The sequence below is a fragment of the Streptopelia decaocto genome, assembly GCF_964273445.1.
Source record: "Streptopelia decaocto genome assembly, chromosome: 20".
Lineage (NCBI taxonomy): Eukaryota > Metazoa > Chordata > Aves > Columbiformes > Columbidae > Streptopelia > Streptopelia decaocto.
Window position 1 is genome coordinate 7,309,091 of NC_138675.1, and position 16,217 is coordinate 7,325,307.

The window sequence follows — 16,217 nt, forward strand, 5'->3', positions numbered from 1 at the left end:
CGGGGCCTGCCCCCCACGAGGGCGCCGCGGCGGAGCGGCGGGGAGCGGCGGAGGCCGGGCAGGTGCGGGACCGCGGGGACGGGGCAGCGGGGACACCGGGGGAAGGCGGCGGCGGCGGGGGGTGATGGGGGTGATCGGGGCGGCGATGGGGATGATGGATGCGCGCACGGCCGCAGGCAGGGTGCGGTAAGGCCGTGTCGCCGCACACCGGTCCGCGGCGCCGGGCTGGCGCTCCGGCGACATCTGGCTCGTCGCCCGGGAGCGGTGGGAGCGATGCGGGGAGCGATGCGGGGAACACGGTTCCCCTTCCCGCGGGGGCTGCGCCCCGGGCTCCCTCCCAGCGCCGCCGGGCGCAGGCGCGGTCCCGCGGGAACGGAGGATGCTCGGGACGCGGGGCGCACGGCGGAGCCCCGGTCCCGGCCCCTTTCCTCGGGCAAGACACCCCGCGCTGAGCGGGGAACAGGGGGTTTGTCCCTCTTTTTTCCCCAGCGGGTCAGGGTAACCCTGGCTCGGTGCTCGGGCTGCTGGTGGCCGTGGCTGGTTGCCATCGCACTGGGGACAGGCTGGTGCTTAAATCCCGACAACGTGACCTGCAAACCTGCAGGAGAACGGACATGTTATTTTTTTCCCAAAACATCTTCCCCAGTTTTTGTAATCAGTGCTGGATTGGAGACAAAACTGTCACATGCTCTACGGAACATGGTGGCTTCGTTAACCGAAATGACACACGGGGTGGTTGGAAGGGGTGACCCCTCTCCCCCGGGGGCCTCCCTGTCCTGCAGCCCAGCCGCTGCCCTTGGGCCTCCCGTCGGCTCTGCCCAAAACTCCTGGGATTCTGTGGCTTCTTGAGGCTGTTTTCCTCACCACGGGGAGCCCCGTTGGTCCCGTTCCCCTCCGCTGGCAGCCAGGACCCTGCGCTGTCCCAGTTAACGTGGGCATCCTGGCACTGTTCATGCGGGCGCCTTGGGCTCTCGGCCCAGAACTGGTGCTCCGCGCCACCGGGAGGCGAGACCAGGTCAGCACCGGCTTTGCGTGGGTTGGGCAGTGAGCCAGCTGCCCAAAAAACACAGGTTTCTTCCCAAAGTGCTGCTGGGATCCGCAGTGCAGCGTCGTGGTGAGTGCCAGAGCAGGCAGGCTGGGCAACGCATATCCAGTGGATATCACATACATACATACGCTTTGCATATATGCAGTGATTTTCCAGCTGGTTAACAAGAAACGCCTTCCCCGCCTGTCACGTGCTGCCGGCGGAGCTGCCGCGGTGTGGAGAGCGGGCAGCCGTGCGGGTCCCCCCGGTGCCGGCGCGGTTCGGAGCGGGCACCGAGCTCCCCGGTCCCATCTCCAGCAGAGGAATGGCAGGATGCTGCAGTGGAGCTGAGCGGGACTCAGTGATGGAGAGGGACCAGGTTTTCCTCATTTCTAAATGAAAAGAGTGCCATGTGCACTTGTAAAACCCTGACTCCGTTTTGCTGGCTTGGCCTCTGGTTTTCACGTTAAATCCGGCCGCATCGATGCTGTTAGCGCTCCAGGTTACAGCGCCGTGCTGCCTCCAGGGACCAGCGTGCTCCCCTTACTGGGGTGTCCCCAGACTGTGCACTCCAGGCTGGGGTTTTGCCCAAAACGTCCAAAAAGCAGAAGGCACTGAGAAGGCGCAGTTGGCACCCGGAGGAGGACGGGTGGCTGCCCGGGGGGATGCGGCGGCGGGACGAGCCCCCATGCTGGGGGCAGCCCCGCAGCGTCGCCTGCAGACACCCTTATTTTACGTTTTAAGAAAAGCACCCGGCATGACTTAAAGGCCGCATCCGCCGGACGAGCCTCTTCCCGCCTGAGCTGTGCCGGGTGGCAGCCGCTCGCTCGCCCACGCGTGTGCCGGTGCCGGGCTGTGGCGCCGACACGGTTAAGGCAGCGGCGGGATCGGAGCCGGGCTGCGCGCCACGCTGCACGCCACCAGCCGAGCCCAACTTGCCGAGTCAGGATGTGAGAGCGGCAGGGACGGCTCTGCAGCATCCCTGGTGCTGCCGCATCCCGGGGCGCCGGGGGCTCGGCTTCCCCTCCTCCCCAGACACCTTTCGCAGGGACGCAGGGATGGGGTAGGGCCGGCACGGGCTGCGTTTGCACCCAGCTGCTGCGGCTGCTCGGCGCCGGCAGCGGCCCCGCTCCCCAGAGCTGCGGAGCCTCCCGCTCTGCTGGCAGCTCAGGATCCTTTTATTTCGTTTTGTTTTTGCTTCCTGACCGCGCAGCTCCGTTAGAGCACCGGAGTGAGGTAGGTGGGGCTCTGGGGAACCGGTGCTGCCGGCGGGTCTGCGGTGCCGCGGCTGTGGCTCGGCCATGGCGGGAGGTCTGCCCGCCGACCCCCTGGGGTGCGGCATCGGGGACCCGCGGGCACTCAGTGGCCTGATGGACCCCGGTGCTTTCGTGCTGGTGGAGGTGAAGGTGAAGCAGGAATGACCACGTCGGACGTGTCTCGTTTGTGGCTGTGTCATTGACTCCGGCAGCGCCGGGTGCCTGTGCTTTGGTGCGCACAGCACGATCACGGGCGGCCTCACGTGTCGCAGCTGAATCCCCGGCGCCCGCCGTGTTCGTTACCTTAATGACCGGCTTGTAACCAGGCCGGGGCCGCGCAGCCGGGCCAGCGGGAGCCCGCGCCGTGCGGGGCCGCGGGCAGGGGGAAGGGACGGGGCTGCTGCTCTGCGGATCCTGCGGAGCCGGGTGCGGCGCGGGCTGCGCGGGGCACGGACTGAGAGGTGGCAGCCGGAGCTGCCGGCTCGAAAGCCGTTTGCAAGGCAGAGCAGGGCAGTGGCAGGAATGGTGCTAAAGTCACCTTTCCTGGGGCATCTTGTGGGGGGGCATTTGCTGAGGGTGGTGTTTGCAAACCTGGTGAAAAAGGGGTAGAAATGCGGGGACGGGTACCCGGAGCGGGGAGATGCTCAGGGCCATCTGCCCTGCATCCCTCAGCTGAGCAGCTGGGAAGGACGCCGGGGTGCCGGGGCGGGGACCCGCAGCTCCCTCCGGCCCAGCGCCAGCCACGGGGGCTCAGGCTCATCAGTAGCTGCAGAGCTTTGTCCCGATTTCAAATTAATCCCGTGTACAGCTTCACCTCCTCTTGCTGTGCCGGCAGCGGGTTTGGGGGGCTCTGCAGACCCCCCCAGGCTGGCCCTGCAGAGCTGTTCCTCGGGGGGTCCCCAGCCGTGAATCCCCCCGTGTCTGGGTGCCCATCTTGCTCTGTGGGGATGGAGCTCGGTGGGAGCACAAGCTTTTGGGGCACCCTCGGGGTCTCACATGCATCCTGCATGTTCCCCGTCCATGCGTCGCCCTGCAGCAGCTCCTGCAGCTGCGGACTCGGGCCGGTTCTGCCCCAAGGAAGCTGGAGGTGCAGGGGGGTCTGGGGGGGAGGGGGCTTTGGGCAGCGCTGTGGCTCGGGGCACCCGGAGGGGCAGGTTGGCCGGGATGCCCCGTGTGCCGGCAGCCCAGCGGCGCTTCCTGGTAAAGTTCCTCCGGTGCCACCAGAGACTGGGCAGCGACCGCGCTGGGACCCCCAGCGTCCCCGCGAGGTGACGGGTCAGGGGCGCTGGGTCCTGCAGACGACTGCGGAGACCTGAGCTCATGGCACCGCAGATCCTCAGGACGTGTCAGCAGAGCCAGTCCTCAGCCCTGCAATAAGTTTAGTCTCAGTTTGTGGCAGTGCAGGGGGGTCTGGCTGTCCCTGCTGCAGGCATCCCCCAGCTCGCTTCAGCTTCGTTATACAGTTGCTAATGAAGTGCGGCTGGGTGGGCAGGAGGCAGCTTGCAGGATGGTGCCCGGGCCGGTGGCTGCTGTGGAACCGGCATTGTCGCAGGCGGCCAGGAGAGAGATGCGGGGAGTGGCCAAGGTGACATGAGCCGCCCCCGGGAGAAGCCGGGGGGTCGCAGTGGCTCTGGGGGCTTGGCAGGGTCCTGCTGGGGATGTGCAGGGCGATGGCGCGGGGCCATGGGGGAGCGGCTCCCTCCTGCCCTTTCGAAAATAAACCTGGTTTATCGAGCCTGATCTTGCGCTCCAGCGTAGCTGCGGGCAAAGGAGCCACGATTCTGCAGTGCTGGGGGAGGAGGGAGCTGGGGCCCTGCACCGGGGCTGCAGCGGGGCCGGGGGCCGCAGCGGGGCCGGGGACTGCGGGGGGCGGGCGGGCAGCTCCGCGGGGACGGGCTCGGCTGCCGCAGCTGCTGCCATTGGGCTGCGTGGGCTGCAGGGGCTGCGCTGGGCTGCAGGAACGCCGTGCCAGGATGCTGGAGGGATGCGGGATGCAGGCACACTGTGCGGGATGCAGGAGAGATGTGGAAGGGATGCAGGCACGCTGTGCGGGGTGCAGGAGGGATGTGGAAGGGATGCAGGAACACTGTGCAGGATGCAGGAGGGGTGTGGAAGGGATGCAGGAACACTGTGCGGGATGCAGGAGTGATGTGGAAGGGATGCAGGCACACTGTGCGGGATGCAGGAGGGATGCAGGATGTGGGAGGGATGCAGGCGGGATGCGTACCAGGACGCGAGCACTCGCTGTGCCCAGGGCAGCCAGGGAAGGAAGTATTTGCCTTGCCTTGTCCCTTGCAGGGGGACCCTCTGGAGGCTGCTGTACTGTTAACCACCAGCAAAATGTTTAATTTTTCAGGCCTGTGTTTCTTCACCATTTCCTGATGTGTCGTAAGACCTCAGTGCCATGGGTTGCTGCCCCGTGGCGTCCCCTGCTCAGCTCCTGTGGGCAGCCAGGCAGGCAGGGGGCAGGCAGGGGGCAGGCAGGGGGCAGGCAAGGGGCAGGCAGAGGGGCAGGCAGAGGGGCAGGCAGGGGGCAGGCAGGGGGCAGGCAAGGGGCAGGCAGGGGGCAGGCAGAGGGGTCGGCAGGGGGCAGGCAGGGGGCAGGCAGAGGGGCAGGCAGGGGGCAGGCAGGGGCAGGCAGGGGGCAGGCAGGGGGGGCAGGCAGGGGGGCAGGCAGGGGGGCAGGCAGGGGCAGGCAGGGGGCAGGCAGAGGGGCAGGCAGGGGGGCAGGCAGGGGGTCAGGGTGGGATGCTGTGGGCTGGGGCTGGCAGGGCTGCCGTCCTGCCTGCCCCTGCCCGCGCCGCTGCCTGTGCCACACACCCATCCGGTTCGTGAGCGACTGCAGCAGGAAGCACCGTCATGCGCGCACCCCAAAAACCCCGTTTCTTCCTCTTTTCTCCTCCCGCGGCAGGGCTGAGGCGGCGCGCGGCTCCGGGGAGCCCAGGCTGGCTCCATGTATCCCGAATCCACCACTGACTCCCCGGCGCGACTCTCGCTGCGGCAGACAGGCTCCCCCGGGATGATCTACAGGTAAGGGCGGGGGCGGCCCGGGAGGCTCGGCGCGACTCCGGCCGCAGGGCCGCGGCTCCCGAAACGGCCCGCACGCCTCGTGCAAAAACTTCCAGGACTGCAAAACACCCGGCGGCAGCAGCAGCGTCTGTGGGCGCTGGCGCCTGTCACGGGAAGAGGGGCTCCCTCTCGCAGCACGTGCCGGTGCCCGCCGCAGGGTGTCCTCCCCGCAGCCGCCGGCTGTGCCGCGCCATCCCGCTCCACCTTTCTAACGGGGTTTGTGGCATCTTTCTTCTCTCTCCCCTTTGCTGTCGGAAGCGCGAGGTACGGGAGCCCCAAGCGCCAGCTCCAGTTCTACAGGTAACCCGGCCCTCCCCCTCCCCAAAATCCCCCCTTCCGGGCGGGACGGGCATCACCGGCACGGCACCGCGTCTTCACCTGCTCGTGGGTTTGGCAGCGCGACGTGGGGACCCGCGCGTGGCTGGGGCGGTGGGGACGCCCTCGCCGGGCCGCCCCGGCAGCGCAGCGCGGGCAGAGGGCACCGGGAGCAGCGCTGCGGGCGCGGGGCTCGGCTCGGGGAGCGTCCGCACCGGCGCTGCACCGGGAAGAGCCCGCGGCTGCTCCCCAGGGCAGCGCCGGGAGCCGGGCCAGCCGCTCGCTGCTCCTGCCGTTCTGAGAAGCATCACTAAGTGGTACAGAAGGCAACAGTTTCCCCCCACCCCCAGCCTTTTACCGTTTGGAAGTGGCACTTTGCCCATCACACCGTGCCAGTGGCCGCTCCGGCGCTCCCCGGGCCCGGCCCGGGGCGATGAGGAGGAGTCCGTGTTTCCGTCCCACCACGGCTCTGACCCTGCCCCCCAGGGGCCGCGGGAGGCTGCGTCTGCTGCGGGGGCTGCCCCAGAGCCCCGGCTGTCCCCCCGCCCCGTGCCACAGTGGCGCGGGACCTGTCACCGCCGGGCCAGGCGAGGGCGAGGGCTGGCTGCGGCGGGGCGGTGATGCCAGGTTTGATAGAGCAGCGGTGCATCCCCGGGCTTTTAGCGGAGCCGCCATGAATAATTTAGCTCCTCTTCGCGGGGAAGAAAATCCCCTAATAGGGCTAATGGAGTGCGGCGAGAAAGCTGGGCGCGGGGGGCCCGGCGCGGCTGCCAACCGCCTCGGCTGCCAAGCGCCGACACTCCCCTAATGCAAAAAAACCCGGTGGCCGCGTCTCTTATAGCTGCCGGGGCAGCGCGGCCGCCCAGAGCGCTGCCGCTGATGAGCAGCATCCCCGGGGCGCGGGTGAGTCGGGCGCGGGGTCGGCACGGCCGCGGCGCAGCCGCTGCGGCAGCTCGCGGGATTCGCTGCGCGGGTGACTCGGGATTCGGTGCCTTGGGGAGGATTTCGTTTGGGGTCTGTTTGGTTTTCAGCAGCGGTTGGTTGGCAACAAGTTCCCAGCATGGCCAGCCGGGCTGGACAGACGCCGTGCCCAGCAGCTGCCCCGCGCCCCCGGCTGTCACCCGCGCGTTGTGCCTGTGACACACGCTGACGCTCCCCTGCTTCCTCCTGAGCTCGTGTCCCCCCCGTCCCTGCTCCTTCCCGCAGAACAGCCCTCGGGCAGCTTCAGGATTTCTGCTAATGAATGGGGCCGAACCCGCCGCCTCCGCGCTGTCCCCGCACCCCGTAGCGGGCCCGGCTGAGGATCGGGGCTGCGGAGATGAGGGGCTGGTGGATTCCACCCGTTCCCCCCCAGCCTCATCTGCACGGCGGTTCCGTGCAGCCGGCGTGGGCTTTTCCCGGCCACTATCCCGCAAAGGTCCCACCAGGGATGAGGGGTCCTGCTGGGCACCGGGGATCCCCCCGGGTTTGGCTTTGCCGCAGGAGAGGGTCCCCTTTCCAGGGCTCCCTGTGTCCCTGGGCCCTCGCTGCGGAGCAGGAGTGCTGAGGGTCTCCGGCAGTGCCGAAGGTCTCCGGCAGCGCCGGGTATCGCAGGAGCCCCGCGGCTTTGGTGGCCCCTGCCTGCTGCCGCTCCGTGTCGTCTGGGCTTGTTCTTTTTCGTGAGGTCGCACCTCAGTGGGACGGTGCCCTTCGCCTCTGGCTCCTGCTGCTGTGAATTTGAGCTTCATAGGGAAAGAAAAAACCACCGGTGGGAGCCCAGCTGGAGCCTGATACCGGCGCAGCTCCAGCACGGTGCGCTCCCGGCAGCCACGTCGGCACCAGCGCCGCGGTTTTGGCCCCAGTCCCTGCTCCTTCTTTCGGCCCCGGAGCGCGAGGGATGCGGCAGAGAGCAGCAGGGAGATGGATGCCGGTGCCACCGCTGGCGAGGTCCTGGCCATAGCGGTGCGAGGAGCCCACTCTGCGGCAGGCTGTTTTGGCACCCGTGGCTGCAGGGAGGTGTTGCCGGGCTGCAGCCACTTGCCGGGCTTGGGGCCACCATGGTGGCACCACTGCAGTCCCCGCGGCCCACGGCCACCCAGCACCGCGTCCCTTCCCCGCCGTGCTGCCGCCCGCGCTGCTCCCGCTCCCGCCAAGGCTTGGCTCCGCCAAAGAGACCGGCTTCGCCAGGGTCCCTGCTGTCCCCTCTGCGCCCCAGACCCGCCGCAGGTGCTGGCGAGGGCGGGTGCCGCCGCCCCGGCGTCGCGGCGGGACACTCTCCCCGCTCTCTCCGTAGCATCGCTGAGCGCTGGGCGGTGGGGCCGGCCCGCAGAGCCCGCGCCGGGGCGGCGGGATGCTCTCCATGACGTACAGCGAGAGCCTGCGCAGCGTGGCCAGCCGGCACCCCCCCGAGTGGGGGCTGCCCCCGGCCCCCCGGGCGGCCGGCGCGCTGGAGCTGCGGCGGCTGCGGGACGTGCGGGCGGCGGCGCGGGCGAAGACGCTGGAGGAGTTCCTGCGGATGCACGGGCTCTCGCTGGCCGACAGCACCGCCCGCACCACCGGCATGCCGTACAGGTAAGGCAGCGCTGGCGCCTGCGGGTCGGCGAACGCGGCAAGGGCCGAGCTGAGGGGACAGAGCCGGGGACCCGGCCTGCGGAGTGCAGGACTGTGCCGGTTTCCCTGTGCCACACCGAGGCCGGGAGGAGCCGTTTGCCTCGGTGCAGAAGGCGGTCGATCTCGTCCGGTGTGTGCCAGAGAGGCCGTGGCGCGGTGGCACCGTTACCTCTTGCTTGTTCAATGATCTTCGAGCTTCGCACTTGATTTTCCTTTTGCTGTTGGGAAGTGGGAAGTGCGAACACCCTCTGTGCTGTTAACGAGCAGGCGGTTGGCGCAAACAGCTGCAGAGACGCTCCACCGCCTGCCGGCACTCACGGCAGAGCTGGCGCCCCATTAATTTTGCATGCGCGTCCCGGGCGCGGTGCAAGGCGTCTCAGGGTTCCGGTGACTTTTGTCCTTCTCATTGTGCCGCACCGCGGGTCAGGTTCCCCTCCGCTCACCATCACATTTACACAGTGGCAGGAGCTCATCTAATATTCATGGGGTGATTATTTATTGATGGGGAGAGGCTGGCACAGGCACCCCCAGCAATGCTCCTTCGGCCATGTGCCGCTGCCCCCAAAATCTCAGGGGTTCCTCCTCCCCCGGGAGCTGCCGATTGCTGCCGGGGCCCCCCCAGCACGGGGCTGGAGCTGGAGCTGGAGCCAGCGCCACGGGATTACCCGGCTAAGGAGCTTTGCGGCAGAGGGAGGCGGAGGAGATTACAAGAGTTCTCATTAGGCTGGGGCTGAACGTGCATCATTTCCCCCGCAAACCGGCCCCCGGCCCCGCTCCTTTCCCGGGGCACAACACGGGGCAGCCGCTCGCGTCCCGCCTTCCTCGGGAGGTGCTGGGCCGCCTTTCACCCCCATCCGCCGAGCCAAGCGGGGCAACTGCTCCGGCTTCGGCGAACCCCCAGCTCTGCCCCGGAGAGCCGGCGGCGTCACCAGCACCCACGTTCGCGCCCCAGGACGGCGCGGCTGGCGACGCGCAAGTGCTTCTGCTGGGAGGTTTTTGTTTCGGACGCGCATCCACCGGAGAGAAGGGAAGCTGTGCCGGCACGGGCAAAGCGCCGCAGCCCCCGCTGCCCCCCAGCGCCGGCAGCGTCACCCACGGGGGAGCCCTTCGGGGGGCACCCGCTGCGGCACCGCCCGTCCTGCCCCCCACCTGCCCGGCGCCCTCGCGCGCTTCCCGAGCTCATCAAATATTGAGGGCAGGAGGGCCGAGGAGCCGGCCCCCCGCGCCGCCTCGCAGCCCCCGCCGTCACGTTGGCGGCGCGGCGGAGCGCGGGCGCGCAGGAGGAGCTCCCGCCTCGCCCGGGGCCACGGCTAAATTTAGGCAGCTGGCGCGGGGGCCCGGCGGAGCAGCATGCAGGTCTCCTTTGTGTGCTCCGAGCACAGCATCAAAAGCCGGAGCGCGGAGGACCGGCTGAACCGGCAGAATGCCGGCAGCCCCAGCCTCGGCACCCGCGGCAAGTTCCGAGCAGTGGCCATGGTGGCCCGCAGCCTGGGGCAGCTCTCGGTGCAGAACGCCCCCTCCTCCAGCGAGTCCAGCGTCAAGCAGCCGGGGATGAAGTTCCGGTAGGCGAGGGCGCCGCTGGGGCGGGCAGGCGGCTGCTCTGCTCCCCGCGGGCTCGGGCGGCGGGTCGAAGGGTCGGGTGCGCCGCGCTCCCCCAGCTCGCGTCCCGCTCTGGAGGATTCTCGGTGCTAAAAGTGCTGACTGTGCGCCTCATCGCCTCCCTCGCTGCTGCCGGCAGCTCTGAGCCAGCCTTGCTGGGATGGGGGGGAAAGGGACCGCAGAATTTGGGGTCGGATTAGCGGCGTTCCCGGCACCTGCCGAGCTGGGCGGCTGCGGAGCCGCAGAGGTCCGGGGGCTGCTGTGCGTGTTAATCCGCGGGCTGCCATGGCTCCGTTCTGGCACTGCCGGGGACTCGCTGCCCAGCGAAGCGTGTGCGGAGCCGGGACGTGGCTCCCGGCTGCCCGGGGGGGTGTGTACCCGCCGTGCCCCCGCGGGGGTATCGCGCTCCCAGCAACGGGGCCGGGGGCTCCCCCGGGATCAGAGTCCGGCTGCCCTCGCTGCAGCCCAGTCGGACAAGTCCGGCCGTCACCCCGGCGCTGGGCGATGCTCCTGCGGAGGGACAGGACGGGAGGGCTGTGACAGCGGTGACAAGGCGCATCGCGGTGGGACGCTCCTTCACCCTCCTGCCCTCCCCAGGATCCGTCCCCGTCTCGGTTGGGTGGCTGGTGAAGGTGCTTTTGGGCAGGAAAGTGGGGAGCAGTGATTGCTGCCAGCATCAGACACCCAGGGGGCCCCGGCAATGCCCCTGCAGCCTGGGATGGCCAGGACAGGGCTGGTGCCGTCCCCTCCCTGCCACGACCCCCATCGCGGGGCCTGAGCCGCCCCCCGTGTGGCCGCGGCCTCTCCCTGCCACGAAACGCTCTAAAAATACCGCGGGGTCGGGGGGAGCGCCGGCGCCTCCAGATGTTGGGCAATAACGTGGTGGTGCGGAAGGACGATGCCCGGCTCAGCTCAGCCCGCAGTTCGCTGCCGCCCTTGGACCCTGTTGGGCTCCCCGTGCCGTGCCGCGGTGCCATGCCGTGTGCCGGCGCTGGCGGTGCCTCCCGGTTGCTACGCGACACCCGTGCGGGCGAGCTGCCATGGCTCACCTACACTTTATTTATTTTAACACTCACTTCTCGAGCCTTTGTCATTTTTAAGAAGAAACTGGCTCTCCATCACCACGGCGGAGGCGTCTGCCAGCCCGGCCCCCGGCCCGAGAGCTGCTCTCCAGCCAAAACGTTCAGGGTGCTCCATTTCTGCGGGAGCTCCGCTCCTGAGCACCCTCTCCCTGCACACCCCTGTGCCGCGGCACAGGGAACGGGCACAGCCCATGCCACGGCACAGGGAACGGGCACGGCTTGTGCCACGTGTAGGACGCCCTGGGCCTGACGGCCTCTGTGCCATCTTCCCCTCCTCCTGCCCCATGTCCTTGTGCCGGCGGCACTGCCGGGGCAGCCGAACACCTCAGCCCCGTCACAGGAGCCGCTGTAACCAGGTCACTGCCCACGGCCACTCGCCGTTACCCACCAGGCACGACAATTATTTGGGTGCAGAAAATGGCACAGCTGTGCCAGTGCTGGCCGTGCCGCTGGTGCGCGCCATGCACCCGGCCTGGGGTGGCTTTTCAATCCATTGTGGGGGGACCCTCACTGCGGGACCGTCCCACGCGGGGACCGGGGGTGGGACGGGCACTGGGGAGCGCGACTCACCAGCAGGCGCTCGGAGGCTCTGGTGGATTCCTAACGGGTCTCTGTCTTCCAGGAACCTCGGCAAGTCCGGGCTGCGCGTGTCCTGCCTGGGCCTGGGTAAGTGCCGGGGTTGGTGCGGCCCCGCGGCGGCTGCCGGCGAGCGCAGCGTCCCCCGCTCCGCCAAGGCAAGGAAAGGGTTTTGCTCCGGCCCGGCGGCCGCGTTGAGACGCAGCCCAGAGTTGTCAAATTATTTTCTCCTGTTTCTCCTGCGACGTGATGGGAAGCGACCGGGTGCGCTGGGAGCACCGTGCCGCACGCGGCGGGACCAACCGCGGCTGCCGCGTGCCGGGGCTGCGCCAGGGCAGCGGGGAGGGGGCTGGGGGTGCTCACGGCGCTGGCCGCGCTCACCGCGGGCGCGCCCTCTCTCCTCCGCAGGGACGTGGGTGACCTTTGGAGGGCAGATCACAGACGAGGTGAGGGTCGCAGCTCGTCCCTCCCAGCCTTTCCCGAGCCCAGCAGGGCCGGGCCGGGGCCGGCAGAGCCGCGGGCGCTGGTCTCGGTGCACGTGGTGTGCCAGAGCTCACCAGCGCCCGCGAGCCCTTGGCCTTCCCCGCCGACCCTCCCCGCTCTCCCCTCGCAGATGGCGGAGCAGCTGATGACTTTAGCCTATGACAACGGCATTAATCTCTTCGACACGGCAGAAGTCTACGCCGCCGGCAAGTAGGTACCCGCCTTGAGCAGCGGCACAAGGGGCCGCATCCACAAACCAGCCGCCGGCACCTCCGAGCTGCGGCAGCACCGGGAGCCTCCTGGGTTTGCCAGCTGCAGAGTGGCTGCAGGACGGGGCAGCGAGCGCTTGCTCACCGTAGCCGAGCGCCCTCCCCGGCACAGCGAGCGGCCCCGAGGCACCGCGGTGTCCCCACACACCCGCTTAAAAACCAAAACCGAGCACGTGCAACAGGGAGCAGCTCGGCTCTGTGCCACAGCAGAGGGGAACCGGCATCCCCGTGGCCACCGCGTTTGCCCCTTAGTCTGCCGAGGACCGGGGCCATCCCTGCCGGCTGTTTCTTACCACGGTTGTGGTCGCTTCTCCCGGCCGCGGCGTTTCGGCCCCGTGGCTGCAGCAGCCGCGGTGCCGGCGCTGACCCCCCTTCTCTTGCAGGGCCGAGGTGGTGCTGGGGAACATCATCAAGAAGAAAGGCTGGAGGTAAGCTGGGTTGTTCGCGAGCAGCGAACCGGCCGCCGCCGTGCCACGCCGTGCCCTGGCCGCGGGCAGGACGCACGCAGGGCGCGGGGCTCTGCGGGTGCCGCTGCCCGTGACTTTCTTTCTCCGTGCAGACGGTCCAGCCTGGTCATCACCACCAAAATCTTCTGGGGAGGAAAGTAGGTATCGCCCCCCGCGGCGGCAGCGCAGCCGGGGCGCGCCGGGCCTCACCCACCTTTGCTTTCCCAGGGCTGAGACGGAGAGGGGCCTGTCCCGAAAACACATCATCGAAGGTAGGGCTGCTCACCGGGCGCTGCCCGCCCCGGTGCCACGCTGCGCCGCGCCGGCTGCCTCGCGGGGATGCAGAGCCCGGCACGCCTGACAGCGCCGGTGCCACTGGTGCCGCAGGTCTGAAGGCATCGCTGGAGCGGCTGCAGCTGGAGTACGTGGACGTGGTGTTCGCCAACCGGCCTGACCCCAACACGCCGATGGAAGGTGGGTGCTGTGCCGCGGTGCTGCGCTCCTCCCCGCCGCCTTTCGTCGCCCTCGTGGTTGGTTTGTGCCAGGCTTTTATTTCAAGGGCATTTTCACTTCCCAAGCAAACGCGGCTCCTTCGCCTCCCTGGTCAGCCCACGCCATGGTTAAGCCTCTGCCACCCCCAGCCCGGCGCCAGGACCCCCTCGGGCTGCGGCGGGGACGGGTTGGTGGCACAGCGGCAGGTCACTGCCCCCGTCCTGGCAGCAGCCGACTCCACTCTCTCTAAATCTCTCTTTTATCACCAGGGAGCCCATTTAGTTCCTCCAAGTCCAGGACTTTCATCATAGAAGGTACTCCCTGCCCGCACTCTGCCCGCGGCCGCTGCCCGCACGCCAGCGGCGTTTCCTGGGGCAGAACCCCCTCCTCTCTGATTTGCATCCCCGTACCCCGCCGCGGGCAAACCCTGCCATGAAGCGCACAGGCAGCGGCAGCACAACAAAACCACCCCCGCCCCTTCGGACCATCGCGCAGTTAAAGGGGAAAAAGCAAAGAGGCTCCGGGGGGTCCTCGGCACGGGCAGCTGTGCGGCCGTGCCGGGACCGCGGCAGGGTCCCTCTCGCCGGGCAGCTGGCAGCATGCCGGGGCGCTCTGGCCCTGCCGGGCAGCCCCGTGCCCGTCGCTCTCCCCGCTGCCCGCCCTTGGCTGCAGCAACGCGCCTTGGCTTGGCCCCGGCCCGCATGGCTCGGAGCCGGCTCCCCCCGAGACCCCGCGCCCCTCGCACGGGTCCAGGGCTCCCTCCCTCTGCTGGGTCTCGGTGCGCGGGCGATGCTTCAGGTCCCCCCACCGCGGCGGTGCCGAGTGCAGTGCCGGTGCTGGTACCCGTGGGGCCTGGGGCTGCTCCCCGTGCCAGGGGAGCCCCGGCATTGCCAGCAGCATGTCAGGATCAACCGCAGTCCCCAGCACGTCCCAAGTGGCTGCTCCCTCGGTCCCTGTCCTGCTCCTTCTCCAAAAGCATCCAGACACAGCCCGGCCCCGCCAGCCGTCAGCACGGCACGAGCCCTCCCGCGGCACCCCGCTAACCCCACTGCTCTCCTTCCCTCCGGCAGAGACGGTGCGAGCCATGACCCACGTCATCAACCAGGGGATGGCCATGTACTGGGGGACCTCGCGCTGGAGCTCCATGGAGATCATGGTAGGGGCCCGGGGGACCGTGGCGGAGCAGCCCCGGTGACGCTGATTTAATTAGACAGCAGCTGGCAGGAGCCAAGAGCTGGCAGATGCGCTCGAGCCTTAATTATTTTTCGGGGCGGCTCTCGGGGCTCAGTCGGGGGCTCGGGGGGGCACTGAGGTCCCGCTCCCCGGCAGGAGGCGTATTCGGTGGCCCGGCAGTTCAACCTGATCCCGCCGATCTGCGAGCAGGCCGAGTACCACATGTTCCAGCGGGAGAAGGTGGAGGTGCAGCTCCCCGAGCTCTTCCACAAGATCGGTACGGCCGTGGGGGTCCTGCCCTGACCCCCCTCGCGCAGCCCCTGGGGCCGGGGAGCTGGGGGGTGACAGCGTCACCACCGCTCTGCTCTGCCCTCAGGCGTCGGAGCCATGACCTGGTCGCCGCTGGCCTGCGGCATCGTCTCGGGCAAGTACGACGGGGGGATCCCCCCCTACTCCCGCGCCTCGCTGAAGGTGAGCCCGGCCGGGGCTGCGGCGGGACGGGCGGAGCCGGGGGAGCGGGGCTGGGGGTCTCGCAGGGTCCCTGGGGGTGTGCGGGTCCGGGAGCCAGGGGATGCACGGCCTGCACAGGGTCCCCATGCACCCCCCTCCTGTCCCCAGGGGTACCAGTGGCTGAAGGACAAGATCCTGAGCGAGGAGGGCCGGCGGCAGCAGGCCAAGCTGAAGGAGCTGCAGGCCATCGCCGAGCGCCTGGGCTGCACCCTGCCGCAGCTCGCCATCGGTACGGGCGGCGGGCGGGGGGACGGCGGGGACCGCAGGGACGGGGGACAGCGCCCCGCGCTCACACTCTGCTCTCCCTCCTGCCCCAGCCTGGTGCCTGCGCAACGAGGGCGTGAGCTCCGTCCTGCTGGGAGCCTCCAACACCGACCAGCTGATGGAGAACATCGGAGCAATACAGGTCAGTGCTCCACCGCGCCGGGGAGGCTCCGCCTGCGCGGGGCTCCACCGGGGCAGCACCTGCCTGCGCCGGGTGGGGCTGCACGGCTGCAACGCGCTGTGCAGGGAAAGGAGGTTGCGAACCTCCCTCAAAACAAGGAATCTGGGTTTTGCCTGACCTGAAGCTGAGCGGCAGCCGAGGCTTCGCTGCTGAGAACGCAGGGGATGAGCCCAAGCTCATCCCTAACTGGGTCGCTCAGCCAGCAAGCCGGGGCTGGGAGCACCGAGGTGGCGGTGGAGGCGGTGAGCGTGGCACGGCCACGTGCCGCCCGCCGCCGCATCCCCCACGTGCAGCAGGGGCACGATCCTGCCTCCCCACGGCGCTCCGTCCCGACAGGTCCTTCCGAAGCTGTCGTCTTCCATCGTCCACGAGATCGATAGCATCCTGGGCAACAAACCCTACAGCAAGAAGGACTACAGATCCTAAGCGCGCCCGCAAGCGCTGCCCGCCGCGCAGCCCTCGCCGCCCCTTCGCTTGCTTGCGCTTCGTTGGAGCAAAGTGGAGAGCGTGGTTTGCACCACGAGCGCCGGCACTCCCGCCACCCCAGACCATCGCACCGCGTGCGCCGGCACGGCTCGGGAGCAGGGACGGGCGCTGGCGGGGAGCGCGAGCCCCGAGCCGCCCTGCCCGCAGCCGCCACGGCGCCCCGTCGCATGCGAGGCTGCCGCCCGCGGTGCCGGCGGGGCGAGCGGTGCTGAACCCCCAGGCCGACAACACGAAGCTGTTCCTGCCCTGGCCCCTCACCCCTGCCCTGCACCACGGCTGCGCCGGCACCGGGGAACCGCCGGCTGCGGGCCGGAGGGAGGGACGGGGGGCTGGAGGGGTATGTGTATGTATATATATATACACAGATACATATATATGTACATACACCTATGTAAATACA

General features: G+C 69.1%; 1 protein-coding gene across 2 annotated transcripts; it reads left to right on the top strand.

Moving 5' to 3' along the window:
* The first annotated feature begins 32 nt into the window (after positions 1–32).
* KCNAB2 (potassium voltage-gated channel subfamily A regulatory beta subunit 2) lies at positions 33–16,165 on the top strand. 2 transcript variants are annotated; one of them, XM_082070100.1, is made up of 16 exons: positions 40–62; positions 5,195–5,313; positions 5,611–5,652; positions 11,560–11,603; positions 11,922–11,959; positions 12,127–12,206; positions 12,649–12,693; positions 12,825–12,869; positions 12,940–12,983; positions 13,099–13,185; positions 14,274–14,359; positions 14,533–14,653; positions 14,753–14,847; positions 14,995–15,115; positions 15,204–15,292; positions 15,668–16,165. In XM_082070100.1, exons 2-16 carry the CDS (start codon positions 5,237–5,239, stop codon positions 15,755–15,757), a joined length of 1,104 nt encoding a protein of 367 aa, XP_081926226.1. In that variant the 5' UTR covers positions 40–62; positions 5,195–5,236; the 3' UTR covers positions 15,758–16,165. The 2 variants fall into 2 exon arrangements, with proteins under 2 accessions (XP_081926227.1, XP_081926226.1); XM_082070101.1 differs by lacking the exon at positions 5,611–5,652 and having other exon boundaries at positions 33–62; positions 15,668–16,163.
* Positions 16,166–16,217: the final 52 nt, after the last annotated feature.